General features: G+C 42.6%; 1 protein-coding gene across 4 annotated transcripts in view; it reads left to right on the top strand.

The window, feature by feature from the left end:
- PLCB1 (phospholipase C beta 1) overlaps positions 1-20,804 on the top strand; it is a 340,329-nt gene that overhangs the window by 316,040 nt on the left and 3,485 nt on the right. For 2 of the 4 annotated variants that reach the window (XM_012572343.5, XM_012572344.5), the window contains exon 32: positions 3,424-3,488. The exons of the other annotated variants lie outside the window; for them this stretch is intronic. In XM_012572343.5, the coding sequence (XP_012427797.2) occupies positions 3,424-3,462 (39 nt within the window). In that variant the 3' untranslated portion in view covers positions 3,463-3,488. The remainder of the gene's footprint in view (positions 1-3,423; positions 3,489-20,804) is intronic. 4 annotated transcript variants of the gene reach the window in all.

A 20,804-nucleotide genomic window follows, 5' to 3' on the forward strand; every position in this document is an offset into this window, starting at 1 on the left:
GACAGCTTAGAAACCAGAAATATAAAGTTCAGCTTTTTTTTGGTGGCCTTTTGCACAGGTGAGGACACATCCAGGACCATCAGATAAACTAGATGATATTCAGCTTCAATATTTTAAAAGCTTAAACATTTACTGGATTGATTTCTGAACTTTCTGGTGTCTCTAGAAAGCTTCTGGGAAAGCAGCATTAGGTAGGTGGTGACTGTGAATGGCAGATAGTGTTTTAACACTTCCCCTTGTCATCAGTGTTCTTCTACAGTCTGGTTTGTGTGTGTGTCTTCCCTAAAATGTTGTCTCAGCACTAACAAAAGCAACAGATATATGGCTGCTTTATGATTTGGGAAAGTGTATGTATTTTCTGTGTTTTATTACCTCTGTGTTAGAGATTTCACCAAGAGCTGCTTGTACAATGTCTGTACAAACACAATGGTTCAGCTCACGCTGCAGTCGAGAAGTTGCTCAGGCATTTTCAAAACCAGGCAATTTTGCAAGTACAGTCATGACCAAGAGAACTGAAAAGAGCTTGAAAAATCCTGTGTTTCTCTCTGACTTTCTCTTTCTTATGTTTCAAGGCCATGCCTGGAGCTCCCAAACTAGCTGTGGTAAATATCTGATCTATGTCTCCTGCACTACCAGCTCTTGGATCAAGGAGCAAGTGCACAGACTATATTGTTGAAAGCTCAATAAAAAATAGAGGTTTTGAGTGGTGCATACCCTAATCACAGTTCAACGGTTATATTTGGTAACCCTGTGGTTTCCTCTGCCTGTGGAATTCATGCTACCCAGATATCTCTTATTTTTGTTACTTTCCATGGACTGTGTTTTGATAAATAATCAAAGGGAAAATTCCTCAGTTTGGTTAAGTAGAGGGAGGTTTGTTACCATGTTTGAATGTTGCTTTTTGTTGAAATGTTTACTTATTCCTGATGTTTATCCTGCAGGTAGGTAAAGTCTGGATATTGGCAAGTGTGTGCCTCCTTTGCACACTCAAATCCTGGTGTGTGAGCACAACACACAAAGTACATAGACCTTTTCCTAAGGCAAAATGTGCTCTTTAAACAGTGAGGCTGGCTAAAAACGGTGCCAAAAGAAAGGAAAAGTATTCATGTTGCACAAACTAAGAAATTTAGCAAGAGGATGCCTAGTAGTGTTTTACAAGACTGGTTTTAAGGGAATTTTTAATCAAATCTTAACCTGCTTTCAGTAGATACAAACCTCACTGAAGTAACATCCAACGTCCCCAGCAACAAAATGTTTTTGTGCTGCAAACGTACATGTAATTTAATAAAAATTGCCCATTTTCTGTGAGTTGCTTTATCTGATTTGTCTGTCAGTGGAAGCACAGAACCCGTGAAGTACATAGATCAAAGGGGCAGAAAAACGAAGTGCATCAGGAGGAGCGATAAGGAAGTGTGCAAAACAAAGTAGCTTTCTTATTTCACTTTACATTTCACCTTCTTTGCTGCTACAAACTTTCACCTTGTGCTTCCTCAGCTAATATTTTAGGTCCATTTTGCATGTCAAGATGGTGCAAGCTGCCACAGCCAATGGCACCCATGTTCTGAGCATCGTATGCCCCACATGTATCTCCTAACACCCTTTGTGTCAGTGTTAATGATATAGGTTTACAGCCCACTGCTGCCACGGTGAGAAAGACTGCAAGGAGAAAATAAAATTAATTTCATTCATTGGCTGCAAATCAACATAAGAAGGCGGCATAGGTTCTCTCACACAGCATTTCAATTAAATCCAGCCAGTTGTTAGCTAATGGCATTTTCTGCCTGCATTGTGACTCAATTAGAAGGGATTTATGAATCTGCATGGAAGTAAAATGAGGTCAGAGTGCTCAGACATATTGTTCTGCTTCTTCACCCATTACCAAGGAAGTGACTCAATAATTGTATTCAGTTTAAGAAAATGCTTTGAGAGGAAATGTTTTGTAATAAATATTAAAAGTACTACCTCGGTTTCTAAGCTAAATGAGAAGCTTTCTTTTGTGTTATTTGCCTGTTTTTATTTCTTTTTAAAAGTTTCCATCTTCAGTCTCATTCATAACAAACCTGACACCTAAGACAAAGCACTGGTTACCTCAGTGAGCTCACATCCAATTGTTCCATGGCTGGCTGTCACCTGCATGTCACCTGTGTGTGACAGGGAATGCCACTGTAGCTCTGGCTCCTGGACAATGCAGATACAAAACTGTCCAGAATACATGACAAAGTATATGATGTGGGAAGTGTCAAGATTTTGGTGGCACCAACCCTGTCATGACAGAGCTGTGATTTAACTTCTGCAAACAGAACCAAATTCAGTGATAGATTCATGCAATTGCTACCATATGGAGCAGTAAATCACTTATTCCTGAAATAATGTAGATTTTAGAGTAAGACAAGACAGTCACCACCATAACATTCTCAACAGAGAAGGCAACACGCTGCAACCACTTGAAAATGGCAGGGCAGTGCTGTTTAAGGACTGCGCTTAGCAACAACCAAAAAGTCACCCCCTTTTTTCACTTCCTGGCTATAATTTCATAGCCATCTTCTAGTAACTGCAAGAACTAAAGAACAAACTTGTGTCTCTTTGGTTGCTGCTGGATTACCTGCAGGACTTCTCTGCTTCAGACCTTGGATCTCTCCAAGAGAGAGTTTGAGTTTAGGGTGCTCAGAGTGGTGTGGGATGCAGTGAGTCTGCTCCAAGCAGCTTGGAGGACACCAGGGGTTTTGGGACAATCTGACAATCCCGGAGCACACCGGGGCCTTTGGGACAATCTGACAGTCTTGCTGCTCCTTGAGCTGCCAAACCCAAGGTGTAGCTCCAGAGATACACAGCAGTTGGAGATTAAGGTAAAAGAGCAGTAGTAACAGCTCTATGAGCAGCGTGTCCCACACATTTCCTGCAAGACTGACTCCAGGGAAATAGGCTGGAGCAGCACCACTCCTGTAAGCACTTGGGGATGTCCCTGGGTGTTTTCCATGCAAACTGCCCTGAGTTCATGGCATTAGGCATGATCACAGTCTAAGGGTATCTCTTCTAGCACATACTTCAGGTGCATGGCTGATGCTCATTTTTCCCTTCAGACACACTTCCTTCCCTCTCCCAGAGGAAAAGTGACATTTCTTGCAACCTGCGTAAACTGCAACTTCAACTAAAGCTGGATCTCCCTCATAACACAGTTGGAATATTGTCCTCTTGTAGCATGGAGTGACAGGTTGTGATAAATAGACTGTTTCTCTGACTAATGTGTACCTAGTCAAATATTAATGAGCCGGCACACAGAAGCATGAAGTAATCTTTTGTTTTTCATTAAGTGCATAGATTAAAGAGATGTTGCTTTACTGTAATGCACAGAATTATGTCATTTCAGCTTAGAGTAATTGCTAATCACCTCAAATTGAAATGATCCTTGGTTTTGTTTTAAAGAGCATAGAAGAACAAGAAGTAGAGGAAAAACAGAAGTAGAAATGGAATATGAGACTATAGTGAAAGTGAGTGAAAAATTCCCCTTTTTATCCAGTAATGCTGATGTTGTTTCCATTTTACATGTCAAAACCAAGTCAGGATCATCCACAATTAACTGCCTGGTGGTTTTTCTGAAATCTTTGAGCAATTCCAGCCCTGATTATTACCTGCTAGCTGCATAACATGAGCTGCCACTGACCATTACATCCTTTCGAGACCACGCAAGAGATTTGTGCCTTCTTTGGATCATACCCCACCCCATCATCTCCCTGCCTGTTTTATTTATTGCTGCTTCTGCCCCACCTCAGTGCAGCCATCAGGGGCTGTGTGTAACAGCATGATTGTCCCAGCTTTCTTGCCACAGCCCTTTGGGTCATGGGAATATCCTCTGTTCTCTGCTCACAGTAGCTGCAGTACTGCCAGATCAGAACACCAGGCACTGTGCAATTTCTCTCTGAAGAGGTAAAGGAGATTGATTGATTAATGTGGGGGTAGGAACTGAGAGCATTTGAATGTAGAAGTGGGAGGTGGGGAAAGGTGTTGAAGTAGGAATTCTGGGTACCTCTGAAGATTAAGCTTACCAAGTAGATAAATTAAGGATTTGTCATCTGGGACACCAGAGTATGGGATAAAGATGGGATTAACCAGGGCATCACAGCAGAAGGAAGAATTGGGGTACAAAGAGAAAGAACTGATGTATGGGGATCAGTAAAACAGGATTAGTGAAGCTAAAGGGGAAGATTAAAAAGTAAGAGGGTGAAGTTTTCAGGGAGAAGGAAGAGAACAGAAGACAATTGAAGAAGGGCAGGCAAAGGCTGGAAGAAAGATGAACACAGATTAAAGTAAGGGAGTTTTCTTCATTGCTTTATGGAAGGGCTGATGACGACAAGATGGGGATGGAATGAAGTATTATTTCAGGTGTGTTCATCAGGAAACATGATTATGTATAAGCAAACTTCCTGCATCCTCCTGCAAACACAGCCATGCTAGGAGGACTGGGCTTTCACTTCAAGGGGGTAGTAATCAGCCACAACTTTGTCACTAAATCAGGGAATCCCACTTGCTTTGTATTTTTATTTACTATTTCACTCCTACTGCTTTCTCCTGGCTTGCTTTGATATGCTTTACTTGTTTGGGGAGAGAACTGCCATGGTTCTCAGTGAGGGCTGTATTTGTTCTCTCAACCTGTCTGGGGGTGTTGTTTGGGTTTTCACTGATCACATCCCTTCCTATGGATATGCACTGGCAAAGAGGGAACCAGCTCTGGGAGTTTGATCTGTGCCTTGCACAACACAGATTGAGTCCTGTGCTTTGCAGAAAGGCAAGTGCTAAGTTTGATTTATGAAGTGACTGTAAATTTGATTTGTCAGGCTTTTCTTTATGTGAATCACCTGCCTCTGCTCACACAGACCCCAACATATTCTTCATGTGTTGATTCACATCATTACAGTTTATTTAAAGGTTTTTACTGTTGCATAATAAGTGAACATTTTTCTCAAATGCTTGTTAAAGATAACATAATTGAAAGTATTGTTTAGTTCTCTTATTGTGGCAGGGTTAGAGATTAAAACTGTTAGGTGGGGCCTTGATTTCATGAATGCTGTTTTCCTCTTGGACACAGGCAAGGGAACTAAATGTGTATTTCCTGAGCACAGAGGTTGTGACAAAAGAAAGCAGAGCCCATAATGAATATGTTGGCACCTCCACAGTATTCAAAGGAGTAACTTACTGAAGATGGCAAGATTAAACTGGCAATTGCTCACTAGGGGACTGGGATTTCTTTGTTGCTTGTGTTTAAGTGACAGAAGAATATTGATTTCTGTTCCTGAGGGATGTGCTGTCTTCCTTTCCTGAAAAGCAGGAGGATGGGAATAGAGATGACCTGCCTTGAAACAGCTCAATGAACATTTGAAAAAAACAGAAGAGCTTGTTTTAACTCCGTTAACATTTTAAATAATATGAGGCCAAGCTCATATCACCTGCCTGGGTCAAGTTAGGATATCTTGGGAGGATGGTGGGAACCCAGACGAACCCAATTGCTCCTGCACAGTTGAAAGGAAATCAGGCCCCAGAGAAAAACCTCCTCTAATGAAATAACTCCTCATTATACCACTGAGTTACTCTTTCCTTCATCCTGCTCTCAGGACTTAAGTCTCATAGACTGTGTAAAGGATCAGGAGAAGCTGGGAAACAAAGTGGGTTGGCACTGAGTACTCAGGGAACTCCAAAATGGGGAGAAGGAATCCATCACACCAAAGCAAACATGAGAGTGATGTGATGTGAAGAAACTTTTTTTTCCACCCCTTTCTGTTCTAAGCTCTCACTCTTACATACACAGGACAAAGCATTTGAGATGCTGTGAAGTACCAGGATAAGGGAGGGAAGACAGGGCAGAAGAAGGGAGTAAATTTTTCCTGCAGGCCAGAAAGGATGCTCTGGTGGAGTAAACCAGTGGCTTTGGGTTGAACAAAACTGATCACCTTAGAGAATATTTCTCTGCAGGAGGGGCCCAGAATCCTTCTAAGACATGCTAATAGCTATGCAGAAATCTAGAGAAATTACCTAAATTACAGCTTCATTCAGGAACTGTTTGAATCCTCTAGTGATTGAATGTTAGACAGCTATAGGAAGAACTCCCAGTTCACAATTTTGTTTGTCAGCAGTAGATAAAATTTTGCAACAGAAAGAAAAGAAGTTAGACTTGCAAGCCTGGTCTGAAGCTGTAGCCGTTTTTTTTAATCTGTGCTTTTGCACTAGGATTTTTTTTGGTTTTAGGACGTCTAAAAAGTGGGATCTAAAAGCTACTGCTGCACTTTTCTTGTTCTTTAAGCTGTGTTTTAAATGGACACTTAAGTGCATGAGGGAGTTTTTCAGTGAGGCTTCAGCCATGTGCAAGTGTTGTCTAGGTTCAGCTTTTTCCTAAACCTGGAATTTTGTAAGTCTTTTGGCAGCTGCTGCACACATGCAGAATTCTACACAGTACAACTTCAGCCTCCAGGTTCAGCTACTGCATGGCCTGTGGGGATGATACTGCTCTGTGCTGCCTCTTCTCCTGACAGCTTTATTTTCACTAAGGAGGTATTAATGCCTGAATAAAACATATGGTGTGGAGCTTACAGGGCAAATTATTTCACAGCCTGCTGATACTGAAGGTTATAATTTTTAGAAACAGCTTATAGTCACTCATCTGTGGTCCTCCTTGAGATAATTCCTATTAGTGAATGTAGAAGTGTCTGTTGGGATCAAGTTTATTCTGCAGGGTGTTATATATGTTGGTGAGATCTCAGAGAGATTTCTGCTCTCAAAATGCTCCTCTCTGCTGAAAATTTTGCAGCTTCAGTTCCCAGAGCAGGGGTCAAGTTTCAGAAATTGGTATTCCTAATGGGATTGACTTCCAGCAATTAAACGCTTCCCTGTTATTTTAGTAATCCAGTTCATACCATGCAGCTTGGATGCTGCTGGAGGTGGGAGAGAGCAGCCTGTAATGCCAAGGAGCATGGGAACTGCAGGAGCTGCTGGGAATGAGTCCTCACTGTCAGTCTGTCTATCAGGGGATGGCTGTAATGCTGAGCAGGGGCTCGTGCTTTCCATGCCATGAAGGAATCAATTCTGCAATGACTTCTCCCCAGTTCCATGGCAGTGTTCACGCCTCCTCTTGGCCTGGAGTACCCTTCATTCCCATTTGTATTCAGACAGGCACTACTGCAGCTCCCTCTTGAAAATGCTAATTAGTTGAAAATGAATTCCAATTTTAAAATTATTGCTTAGCTTTTTTACTTTTGAAGTGATCTCTTTTTCTAAGACTGGAGTTAATTTCTTGTAATATGATCTGCCATGTAATGGTTGTAACTCATAAGCAGATTTAATTCAGTGATACAAACCATGTTTGAGGATTTATATGGGCTAGGGTCCTCTCTGTTGGCTACTGCAGGAATTGTTTTAATCTGGAAAAGCAGTAATTTTGCTCACAGGTTTACATCACTCATGGGAAGAGATGTCTGTTTTCCCAGCCAATCACCAGTAGAGAGGACATACTGTCAAATATGGATGTTGCCTGCTCAGAAGTTTAAATATTCTGTACCCTCCTGAAATCCTTTTTGAAAAGTTTTCTGGGCAAGTAAGTAAAGCTTCATCACCCAATCATCTGTCAGAGTGCCCACAGAGTGCTTTCATGTCCAATTCTGTCATTGCCCAGAGACCCTGAGCAGGTCTCTCTCTACAGTGTGCTGGAGATCACAAAAAAATAAATGTGGATCTTTGATAAATATCGCACTAAAGATCCTCTTTGTACCTGTCCTCCCTGAACAAACTGCATCTTTTGTATGAATATTTCAGTAACATGATTTTTTTTTCCTCAACAAAACCCATGTTCATACCAGTGGAGTCATTATATTGATGTACTTAAAAATATTCAGATGTCTTCCTTTTTTTGTGTGTGTGTCTATGCATCCACAAGCACACAGACCTGTCACAAGAGGATTGACTCAGTACTCACCCTTGTTTCCTCTCTATAGCTCATTAATATTAGTAGGAGGATGCTCTGCCTTTCCTTATTTAAAAGTACAATTAACCATAGGATGCAGGAGACAGGGAACTGCTGGTGGAGCAGGCAGAGGCTGACAGGGAGTGAGCTGCATTGCCTGCTCTGATTTAAAGAAGTTTCTTTCCCAGGTATGGTTCCCTCCATCAGAACATTTCAGCAGCTTTTATTGTAATTTCTGTGGCAGGAAGATGCCATTCCCAAGATCTGTGAACCAGCTCTTTGACTCATCTGCACTGCAGGCATGAAGGATTTGGGAAAATAACACCTACCAAAGAATGGCTGCACTTTTAAAACTCCCTTCCTGGTCAGTGCTGCTGTGGCAGTGCCTGCCGTGCCTCTGACAGGTGCCAACGGGTACCAGCCCAGAGGGAATGAGACAAATGCCAAAGTGTAGCTTCAGTCTATGTGTGAAGCCAAATATGAGCAGACAGGAGGAGTTCAGCTGTCCTTAGATCTGCTCTGCAAAGACAGGAAGACTTAAAAGCATGGGTTGGAGGCTTCTTGGAGAGCCTCAAGCTGTAACAGCAGGAGAAATTAAAATTGGTGTCTTCTCCTCGTGTATGGACCAGATATTCCTCTGCAAACAGCTTCCCCCTGCCTTCTGAAGGAGTGACTTAACCCTTTAAATCTCCCATCCCTTGAGTTTCTAATGATCCCATGCAGAATGTCCTGGAGCAACTCTCCTGTTCTGAGTGTGCTGCCTTTCCTTTGCATTAGTCCTGGGAGCTCTTCTCCCTTTGCCTGGGAGCAGTCGTGCCAGGCAATGGGAAAATGGACTGGGAAATGTGCTGGGAAAGCAGCCCTGCAGCTTCAACATGGGGTTCTTACCTTGTGCCTTCCACAGCCCATGTCAGCCTGTGCCAGGAGGGAGCTGTAAAGTGAGAAAGAGTTCTCCTGTGGATTCAGTGCCCCCATTCTCTCTCCTGCTCTATCCGAAGGGCTGAGGAAATCTTTTTTGTTAGCCAAGACAGCTTGGTGCTTCAGCTTAATTTTCATTGCATAATTTTAAATACAGATCGTGCCAACAGTGCTGCAATTAATAGATAGCCTAAAGACTTATTATTTCAAACTAATTGATATGTAAGAAAGTTTAAATAACATAAGTGATAAGAATTTTTTAGGAATAACTTCTGTAACTAATTCAGAATAATCTTTTTACTGTTATTTAGAGTAGTAGATGACTTTATTATTCACTCACCATCACTAAATCTAATGCCTGTATTTCTCTAATAACTAAACAGATTTCCTCGAGATGGGGAAAATATGACATTTCATAGTCATTGTTCTAAAAGGTATTTTTGCAAGTGAATAATCTCATTCATTTCTGATACTTGTTTGCTATCATTTGAAGTAAATACTCCCCAAGTTCCAGATGAATTTCTGTTGCAGAGATGTCCAGTCTTCACATTTTTAATATAGGGCTCTAAAGCGAGAAACACATGTTTTTAAAGTACTCTTTTGCTTCTTCAAATCACTTGATCACTAATGAAAGGCCTTTATTTTTCTAGTGTTCATTAAACTTATCTTCAGCTAGATTGTGATCAGAATTGGCATCAGAGAATGCACTGTAAAGCTGTAAGACCTCTCAAGAACTTTTTAATGCTTTTGGAAGATGTCAAGTACCAAAATAATAATAAAACACTGATAGAACATTAAAAAGATAAGTTCTTGTAATGGAAAGAGGTTTTGTTCTATTGCCAGTGTTTTTTCTCTTAAATAAGGTTTTGCATGGTGCAAAACCTTTCCAAGAGAGAAGCTACCAATAGTGATACACATAAATGAAATCAGATTAAAAACAAAGTGGAGCTCTAGGGGGATCATGTTAGGCATTTTGATGGCATGCCTCTCAGTGGAAAAGAAAGCAAAGGGCTTAGTGAAGTTCCATGAGATTCATCTCAGTTCAGGCTTGACCCTCTGGTGAACTGAGCTTTGATGAACTGTATTAACCTCAGGAGGAGAGAAGCCAGGACCAGATCCAGCTCACAGTGAGAAGCTCACAGTTCCTGCAGTGGGCTCGAGGAGTGAGGGAGCCCCAGAGTGACCTTCTCGTAGCCACTGAGCACAGTGGGGACAGGAGGCACCAGAGGAATGGATCCTCAGGAGATTTAAAGTTGTGGTGTCCCTTATCCTCCTGCCTCTGCTGGCTTCTAAGGAGCTAGTGTGTCCCTTTTCCTGACAACAACAAGGTCTGAGCCCAGAGCTCAATGGCAAGTTCTTTAAGAGATGTGTTCAAGAGCACTTTCAGATCCAGGGGAAGTGTTCCATGGCACAGACCCACACACAGGCCCTGTGACACCCATTTTCTGTCACACCTCCTCACTGGACATATCCCACCACACCTGAGACCAGGCTGTGGGGCTGCTTGGGCTGCAGCATGAGCAGGGTGGCAGTTCCTCACCCAGAATAAGCATCAGGAGGGAGAAACAGCCTCAGCAGCAGTTTCCCTTCCTCAAGGAGCTCAGGTGCTGGAGGGAAACCCAGACGGGGCTGTACACAGAGAGAGCGAGGTCTGGAGGTGAGAAAGGCATCTGCCCTTCTCTGTGGGAGGTTGTCTCTTGTCTGTCGGCGCAGGCTTGGATTTTAAGCAGCAACCTGGTTCCTTTTTCCTAAACTCCTTCACACTTTGCAGTTTGCTTGCATTGAAAAAGGGAGTGATTTTCAGGTGAAAACTCTGAGCCACTGAAACACAACTTTTGCACCTCTCCTTTGTGAGGCAGATTACAATTACCCCCAGATCCCTGCTGGGTCAGGAGCAAGCATTTCATGCCCTTTAGTGCCAGCAGTTCCTTCACTTGATCTGGTCTGTTTGCACCTGTATTTGGTGGTTGGAGATCCAAATTGTAGATCCAAACCCCATTAAAGCCAATCACTGTCCTGTACACTGGAGTGAACTTTGGGTCTGTGCTTTACCAGGCAGGAGTTCAAGCTGCTCTGGGCAGCTTTGATCTGGGTTGATGAAATTACCTTATTTGTCAATTTTTGCATTGTGGAATGCTTGCTGAACATCACTGAAATACAGTTTTCTGCATGGGTCATTTAAACTTTATAGGTAATTAGAGAGTTGCCTAAGCTTGCAGCAGTCAGCATTAATATGAACTTTGGAGAAAATGTTTAAATTAAAAACAACTGAACTGAAATATTAATCCCTTGAACTTAATCATGAGGATGGCTCGGTCAACCTCCTAGTGCATAGTACTGCTTAATCCAGTAACAGCAGTACAGACAGCAAGAGGAGGGTTTTTTCCTTTAAAGCTCACTGTAGTATTAGGAAGTAAAAACCTTCAGGCTATTTTTAATTAGGCTGAACCACTGGGCAGTGTTGCTTTTATATTAAGCTCTAAAGTTTTTAATAGTAGCAGTTAAAATTCTGCACTAATTTTGCTTCTCAAGTTAAAAAAAAAAAACAAACCCAAGTGTGTTGTGTAATACAGCATGAAATGATGAGAAGTGTGGATATATGGATGAACTCATGGTGGAAGTAGAGGGATGTGAAGATAATCATAGTATATAAACACAGAGCAGCCCTAAACTCGGCAGCCTCAGTCCCCAGTAGCAATGATACATCTCCATTTGATGGCCATTAGATAATGATGAACATATACATTAGCACATAAGTTTGAACCTGGTCCCAGCTTTTTGTCATTGTTAAACCCAGCCTCAAAACTTCCCTGACACTTGGGAGTACAAAGGCCAAAATACTGAGCCATCCTTTCTGGAAGATGGGAGAGGAGGGATAGTGTCTCTGTTTCCACTGTTAAACTTCTGCCAGGTTCTGAACGGATTTTTTATCATAGCCTGTTATGTTCAAAAATAATGCATCTGTCACTAAATTGGCTTATTATTTGGGGAGAGTCAATGCAAAAGTCTCTGCTAATAGTAAAGAGGAAGCCACATTCATGTTGTTGATGAGTTAGGAAATATTTTGGAATAGTCTTCACTATTACAAGGAATTATAGAACTGGAACTATTTGGAAAGGTTTTCAAAGAAACTTTGAAGGCTTTGATCTTTATTCAGAGTGTGCATGCTTTCCAGTCCAGAAACATTCGTTTTTAACAAGATATTAGGAGAAGGACTGACTGCTAAGTACTTTTCCAAGCAGACTTTTCAGTGGGGCTCCCTCTTGCAGAGGCTCTCTGGCATGGAGAACTACAGCCAGAGCAAGGTAAACTTCAAAGTGCAGCAGAGGATTTATCAGTGTGATATTTCTTAGGTAATGATAGCTTGTTTCCAAACCTCCATCCAGCTCCCTGACAATTGTCAGGGACATGGAAGTTTCAGTGAGTGTGTATCTAAGAAAGGCGCTGTCTCGAGATGCACAGCCCTCAGTGTGTGTTTGGAGCTCTTATTCCTCAAAGCAGGCTGGAGAGTTGGGGCAGAGCAGGGTATGGCAGTGAAAGGAGGTGCCAGACTTAATCAAAGGGTGAGCTGTTCGTTTTGCTTTGAGGAGAACAGTGATGCCCATGGAGAGAGACAGAGATTATTTATTTCCTTTTCATTGTTATATTGGAAGAGAAAAAAAATATCTGCTCTCAGAGGGAATTTTCTGTGACACTGATGGGGCCTGTTAGAGATGTCCTTCCAAGAGGCAGACACAGGCAACACTGTAACTACCTATTAGCAATGTGGATGTAAGAGAATGGAAAGTGCTTTGTTAAACTGAATCCAGAGTTCAATTCAGGTGAGAATCCAAAAGCTGTGCTGTGGATTCCACCACCTTTTTTCCAGATCTGAACTCCAGCAGCTCCTGAGCCTTCACACAGGAGGCCTTAAGCACCTGAAACTTTCTTTTCTTGTCTCCCCTCTTTCAAAAGTTGCCAGAATCTCTCACTTTGTGGGACAACACCACTCTCAGGCAAAACACAGTAAATATTAAGTGCCCTGCAGATTCCATGGCCTGCTGGGGACATGCTGCTCTGCAGCCGTGCTGCTGCTGAGTCCCGCATTCTCTGCTAGGTCCGCCTGGGGTTTGGAATATTTCTGGAATATATTGTTGCTGTTGTAACCTCAAGATGTCATTTAAAATGAGTTTCCAAGGGACTGTCATGACCTCTTGAGATGAGGATTACAATATTGCTACTCTTGGAAGGCCTATACTGTTTACAGGCTGCCTTGGAGCCTGGAAGTGGAAAAACATCATTTATTAGAAGGTAATGGCTGCACTTATATTTTTGTTATTTGTTTTGCAGTATCCAAAATATGGACAAAACTTTAAAAAAGGACCAGCTTTCAGGGAGAGTTTTTAAGCTCTTTTTGAGCTCTGTCACTTGAGTTATTTACCCTGGATCCACCCCAATAAACTAAGGGCAGTATCTGCTGATAGATGAGACTTCAGGGGAGTTTCTCTGGATTTACTGCATTGAAACTGAGCAGATTCTCCTTTGCTTACAGTGAAGATAGCTTACTCTAGTGATGATGAAAAAGAACAGAATCTCAGAATCTACCCTTAAAATGCCCATATAAAGGGGATTTTTTTCCTGTTCATTCTAGCTCAAATTATTTTTATTCATATGCATCATGAGGTGCATAGGTCATGCTTTTATGGAGTTGTCTAAGAGCCACTTGACAGCTTAAGAAAGCATTTTATCCACAAAAGCAAAGTGTTACATGAAATAATCATCAGAAAGAGGAGTAATTCCAAGTATGCAGCTTACAGAGGCACAGAGCAGGGCTTTGTATGAGAATAAACTGCCGGCCTTTTAAGAAACAGGAAACGAGTTACTGTGAAGAAAATCCTCCCACAGTACAAGCTATTTCTTTAAATAATGTACTTAAAGAAAATGAAAGAGATCTGAAATTTCTGCTAATAATACAATTGCCAGTAGGAAAAGATCACCAGTTTAGGCTTTTGCTGTAAGAACTTTCTCTAACCCAGAAGGTCTCAGCAGACCTATTGTACAGGTGTACATGTGTTAAATATGTGTATAACCTGGGCAGCACTGATGGGCAATCTCACCACCCAGACATTTATTTTTAATCAGTTATTGGAGCAAATGTTGGTATACTACACAGAAGGTGGATATGAGTTGCCTGATAAACATTAAAACCCAGGAGCCCAGCTTCTATTGGTTTAATGGAGGTTGCAGTTAATAAAGGCAGAGACACAGATTGATGGAGGCCCCAAGGTTACAGTCTAGTGCCTTGACACAGCAGATATTAGAGGGACTCATTTATTTGAGGACTTGTACCTTCAGGGAGGCAGAACACATCACCTTTGCTTCAGCAGGAAGAGGCACTGAAACATGGCAGATAAGGGAGGCAGTGGGAGGGGCAGTGTCTGTACAAGGGCACATAACACAGCATGTGTTACCCACTCCATGGCTTCTGATGTGCTTCAGGTGACTGCTGGTGATTTTTGCCAAGGAGAGAGTCTGGTCTGTGCAGCCTGTTTGCATGGGGAGGCAGAGGGGCCATAGTGGAGCAGTCAAAAGTGGAGCTGAGCCAGCAGCCCTGGTCTGAGGGAAGCAGCATGGAGACTTTGTGGGGTGGGAAGGTCAGCCTGATGACCTTGTGTGAAGGACTAGGGGAGCATCACCTTCAAGTAGGGAGGCAGAGAAGGGGTCTGGGAATTGGTGTGCCTGATGTCTCTCATGGTCTGGAAACTAACCATTGTTTGAAAATGCAGAGATGTCCTTGTCTGAGGACAGGATGCACCAACAGGAGCTTTCCAGTCAGCATGAAGACATTTCCTGCTGTTGTTTACCTGTGCCACCTCAGATACCAAGTGCCCTTAGGCTTCCCTTGATGATTCCAGACTCCCACATCTTCTAAGAGAAAACCTCATCTACCTGAATAGTTTCATCTCAGGGTTAGCAGTGTTGTCCTTAAATTGTATTAAGCCCAAATGTGAATATGGTTGGCATGTCCCTTTGTGCACTTCCCTGGGATGTCACTGGGAGAAAAAAGGAGCCTTTAGGTGCTCTCTGCACATGCAGAGTTAACTCATTTCCCAAGCCTGGGCAAACAGCTCCCCAAGAACCTGCAGTTCCCAGCTGCTGCCTTAGGGCCATTCTGAGGGGACAGAGAGGTCTCCAGCCGAGTGCTGCAGAGGGACTGTGGCCTTGAGGCATGAGGACATCTGAGTAGTGGTTACTCCTTTGCCTTCCCAGCAGAAATCTGCTTAGTGGAGGGAGTAACATGGTCCTTAATAAGAAGTTCCTACTGTTTCAAATTAAACAAAAATTGCTGTCTATAAATCACTTGATCCCTGAGCTCTGTTCCTCAATTTCACTCTCCCTGTTACTGAGCCTCCATCTGCTTTTAACAGTTCTTGCTACTCATATGTCTTTTGATGCTGTATCCCTCCAGAATGGCTTTCTAATTGAGTAAGCTCTGAAAATGAAAAGCAGAGGAACAGCAGCCTTCTTGCTCTCTGTACCCTTAATCTGGGAGTTCTCTATGTGCTATTTTGGAAGCTAAATTGAGGTCACTGACATTATGCATATTTGTTGTCTGATGCAGGCTTAAAAGCCCCAGATCCTCTATTTAAAAGTATCTTAAGCCATACAGGTCAAATATTTGCAGGAAGAAAAATAAGTATTTGTAGCTTTAGCAGATTTGGAGAAGGAGGGGAGGAGTGAGAAAGGGGCCCCAATCCCAGCCCAGTGTTGCTGTTGCAATATGGCAACACTGACCACTGAAATAATCAGTGTTGCTGGTGTTAACAAAATAAACATTTCCAATGGCACATGATAAGGAAAACGGGAGCTTTGCTAAACAGAAATTCCCTGGAGAGGTTGCAGCCCCCCTTTGATTACAAATGATGCAGAGGCCAGTTACAGCCTGTTGTCAAAATACGTTCTGCTGAAATTGCACAGAAGAAACAAATGCAGTTGAGTTTCTCATCAGTAAAACAAAAATAACAGGTACTGTCTATGTGGTATTAAATAATATCCTGCATGTGGGCAGTGCCACAGTAATTATGGATACAAATGAGTATCACATTTCAACTGGTGAGTAAATGCAACAATCAAATACCAAAAGAGTAATTTTTTATATATTTTCCTGCACTCTGCCTCAAGGAGAAAGAACACAACTTTAAAATGTTTCACATTTGAAATCTTAACTCAAAAATGGTGAAAAAAACTTAATAATAAAGAGTTTACTGTTGGAAATATCAGAGATTGTGGGAGATACTGAACTATTTAGTCCTTGGAGTCTATTTTTACCTAAATTGTTGAGCCAGATATTTGAATAATTTTCCATTCATAATTTACTGCATCATTCAGGGAAATAAAGTCATCAGGAAAACAAAATAAGATAAATTTAAAAGAAGATAAAACAGAAACACAAACTTAAAAAGCTGCTCTTAGAGAAAAATTCTCAGCGGAATGGAAAACCCTGAGACTTTAAAAAGTGACTTATTTGGAGTAATATGAAATCTTTCCAGTTGAAGAATTTCATCAAACTAAATATGGCCATAATTAATGTTTTTGTTTCAACAAAACTGTGTTTTGGTGGGTTTTTTTCACCAAAATGTGTAATTGTTGTATTTCATACATAACTTTCTCAAAACATTTTTGGCTGACGATTAATTCTCGAGATGCTTGTTAAGTAGTGACCCTTGTGTTATTTTTGAGATGCAGATATATTTTAAGAACACGTGTGATCTGGAATGAATGGCAGTGCGGGTGGGTTGGTTTTGCATCAGCGGAGATGTGACAGCGGGAGAAGGATGCTGCGAGGTCACAGGCCAAGCCTGCAGTGTCCCAAGGCAGGATGAGGAGAGGGGAAATGCTTTGGGAAGCCCTTGCAGCGGGGACTTCCGAAAGCCTAGTCACTCTCAGGGTACAGGGGAAGGAGCAGCAGTTATATTCAGGACTTCAGAGGGGCTGCAGGAAGAGACATGGGCTGGGTGTGTTTCCCCCCAGTTCCCCTTTCGCTTGGGCTGCTGGAGTGCAGCAGGAGGTGAGGTGGAAGCAGGGCTGTGTGGCCAGCTGTGCCCACCTCTGGCCACTTGTGCAGCACAGCGCCTGTCCCACGTGACCGCTCTCTTTTGGCTCTTGGTGGAAACAGGGGTTCATTAGATCACTTTGCAAGCATGCAGGAGTCTACAAGGGCTTGGTCAGGAGTGTCTCAACCCTCAACCTCTGTTTCTGTAATCCTTTATTGATCACAGTCACTGCTTCTAGTGCTGTTCATGCTGTTCATTTGGGAGTTCTGATAATAACAGCAAGGTACAAACATGAATGCAAATAGTTTTAATAGTACCATCTGTTTCCTTTCCTGAGTGTGTTTCCCTTGCTATAAGCTGAGCAACCATAATCATTGTCCCTCCCACATTCCAAGGAAGGGCTGCAAGGCCTTTCCCTGATTGATGACCCTTTTTGGAAAGCGGTCACAGCCAAGGATGCTGAAGAGCCCTTTGAATTTACATGAGCCCATGAGCTGGGCAGTTGGCTGGCTGCCATGAGCTCTGCTCACCTGTAAAGCCATCCTCGTGTCCTGTCCCTCAGCTCAGAGCTGTGTCAGTTGGATTCGAGGTGCAGGTGGTGCTGTTTGTCCAGGGCAGTTTTTGTGTAAAGCTGAGGTGCGCATCACCTGGCATTTTTTAACTTGCACTGTTGGGTAAAAAAAATAAAAGGTAACAGATGGAAGCACACATTCAAGAGCTTCTGGCCACAGCCGTCAGAAGGGACTAATACATTCATCTCCTGTCCCCAAGGACCCCATTGCCAACACCTAATGATGTCTCTGAATTTTAAAGTTTTAACTCATTGCCTGTCAGTAAAGTACATGGGAGTGACATCTACCTGAACAAGAAATAGTGTCCAACTGTGGGACACTAAAGCTACATGGGGGTGACATTTGTGTTGTTTTTGTTGTGCCTTAAGGAGAGGACAGAGGATCTGTAAAACGGCAGGTAGTGAGATAAGAGAAGGAAGAAGGTTGTTACATGTTAATGAGGACAATGGTCCAGATAATGATCTGCCCATCCAATCATCGGTCTCATTTTCCCCCCGCCCCCCCCCTTGTCTGACTCCAAAATCCTAGCAGCAAGTGTAGGTCACCTTGTTTAGTAGCTAGAGAGCAGAGAAATTGGGGTAGGTGGACTTGTGATGGGAAACATCCCAAGGGAAGAGCAAACTGAGTGGGAAGGCTCCCCTGGGTGGAGTCTGGTAAGACTTTGGTCGAGCAGAGAGGTTTTTACTCACACAGTAATGTGGCACTTTGTCATGCCATCAGCCAGCCAAATGAGAGGTGTGTGTGGCTACTGCTGCTGCTGGGAGGGCATCTTTCCATTCATTGCCATGAACTGTAATGTCCCTGTAAAGTTTCTGAACACATAGAAGGACACTGAGGCTTTTAAGAGAAAAACAGCTGGACTTCTTTAGGCCAGCTGGTTTTAAGCAGGCAACTTGTTTCTTTAACCTTGTGTGGTAGCTCAAGGGTCAGAGAATGGATGGGATCTGAGGGGCTTGTCAGACACTGAGCAAGGGGAAGAACTGACAATGCCTTCAGAGTCAGAAAGAAAAACTAATTTTTACTGATGCAGTTTTAATCAACCCTCCTTGTCTGCTGTCTGCGCCTTCTCAACTAACTTCAAACTTCTCATGATTAGATATCTATATAGACTGTCTCTGGAGGCAGAGAGGTGGCTCCAAATTCATGTCATTTCTATTAAGCACTCGACTTAAGGGGGATTAGCCACTGGAGGCACTTCAGGAGAATATTAGATGCAATTGTTATCTAACAACATGCTTATGGCTGCACTGGGTTCAGATAATGTTCAGTTTCTAAGGGATTTCAAATATTTCATTTGCTTTTAAATCTAATTAAGCAAATAGAGGTTCTGAAGGAAGATGGGAGCCAGGAGGCTGTCCCCTGACTTATGATACTACACACCTTCTTCTATACCTGAGGTGCCCAAAATTCACAAATGCCATGTGTGACAATGAGGTGGGGGGAATGCAGCAGCTCATCTCTGGCTGGGACACTCGTGTGTTTTTCGCAGTGCAGGTATTTAACCATGAACTGTAACCCCAAGCATGATTGCACCATGAAGGAAGACCCTTTGCCCAGAATTTAATCTTTGGTTTTGCAGTGTGACCTACGTGAGTGTCATGCTGCCGAGACTCCAGCCAGGGCAGATGTGATCTCTCGGGAGCTGAGGAGCTCCCTGGGCAGCAGGAGTGGAGTCCTGGGGCTGTGGATAGCAGTGCAGAGAGGGAGGATCATTTTTCAGTTTTCTTCACCAGCCACCTTATGGCACTGTTCCACTGATGATGCCTATACTTGTGGAAGTGTTTGCAAAATGGAGACATAAAGCCAGAAGATAAAGGGGTGCAGGAAAAGAAGAAGGTTGTTAGGATAATGATTAACTACCACAGTGACAAGTATCTATTTCTAGTTGATAGAAATATATATTTCAGAGGCAGGGTGTGTTTTAACGGAAGCATTTGTGCCTCAGACTTGGTTTTTATCTGAGGTGGAAGACAGAGGCCAGGACATCAGGGAAATTGCCAGAAAGAAGGCAGGAAAAGAGCTTTAGCAAGGAAACCAAAAGGAAAAAGAACATATCTTAGATCTTAAGGAAGGAAGGCTGAAGAATTTCTCTAATTAAGGAATATAGAACTAGACCGGGTGAACTAAGGACATTGATTTGCACGTCAGGAGAAAGGAGAAGAGGCCTCACAAAAATAAAGCCAGTGAGATGCAGAATGAAAACCAGGGCAGAAGAATGGGGAATGGGATTGGAAGGGCTCAGAGGGAGGGGTAGTGGTAGAGTCACATGGTTTGTGTGGACAGGTCAAGAATGGTAAGACTAGGATAGGACCTAATGTTCAACTGAAAATTTACATTGCCTGTTGAGAGCTGTTGCAGTGGGGTGAAGGAGACCTGAAACTGCACAGGACAGACTCAGGCCTAGAACTGAAGGATCAGAGTTCCTAGCACCTTTATCCTGGAAATCCTGAGAAAATATTTAGCTGAAAACACAATTGCCTAAGAAACTATTGCAAAACTGCTGCAGCTACAGTTAGCAGAACCTGATTCCCTCTTTTTAAGAAGGTGGGTAGATGGATGGATGGATGGATGGATGGATGGATGGATGGATGGATGGATGGACGGATGGAGCGGGTCTGGCTTTGGAACTCACCCCTTTGCTTCCTGCTGTGCTCATATTGGTCATAATGAAAAAATTGGCTTTGTCTTCAGTTGAAACTTTGATACACATTAATGTTTTTTAAATAATGGATCATGCAGATCCTAATATGGGCACTAAAAACAAAGGCTGTACTAATAAATACTGGGAAAGGACCCACTGCTTCCTGAAGACTGATAGCCAGATTTCTTTCTGCATGCCTTTTGCATCCTGTTGATGATATGACACATTTTCCCCAGTAATGTCCAAGACACATTCTCTATTAATCTGATAATGTAACTTTCCGTGATCTAGCCCTACAAAATGTAATTTAACTTGTTTTCCCTCCCTCTCTGACTCCCTTTGACAACCGACTTTTTCCTAATGGTTTCTCCAACCCAAGAAATCTGGCAAAAGTTATTTTATTGTTCTCAGAGCAACATTTGTCGTGTGTTTAATGTGTGATTAACTACCTGAAGCTCAGTGAAGGCCTTGCTCTTTCAAAGGCTTATCCGTGATCCATACTACACCTGAATGGGGTCTTGTCAAAGCCAGTGGGAGTATGGACACCACTACAGTTAAATCCACATGTATTTGAAGGATTTGGGTACCCAAGGGTGGTACCCAAAACCAGCCTTATGACTGCACGTTCCTCCAGCTTTGCAATGACTGCATGGAAATTGATAGGCACTGTGGATGTGTGACGCTAATACGGGAAA

Source organism: Taeniopygia guttata, chromosome 3 (genome assembly GCF_048771995.1).
Source record: "Taeniopygia guttata chromosome 3, bTaeGut7.mat, whole genome shotgun sequence".
Lineage (NCBI taxonomy): Eukaryota > Metazoa > Chordata > Aves > Passeriformes > Estrildidae > Taeniopygia > Taeniopygia guttata.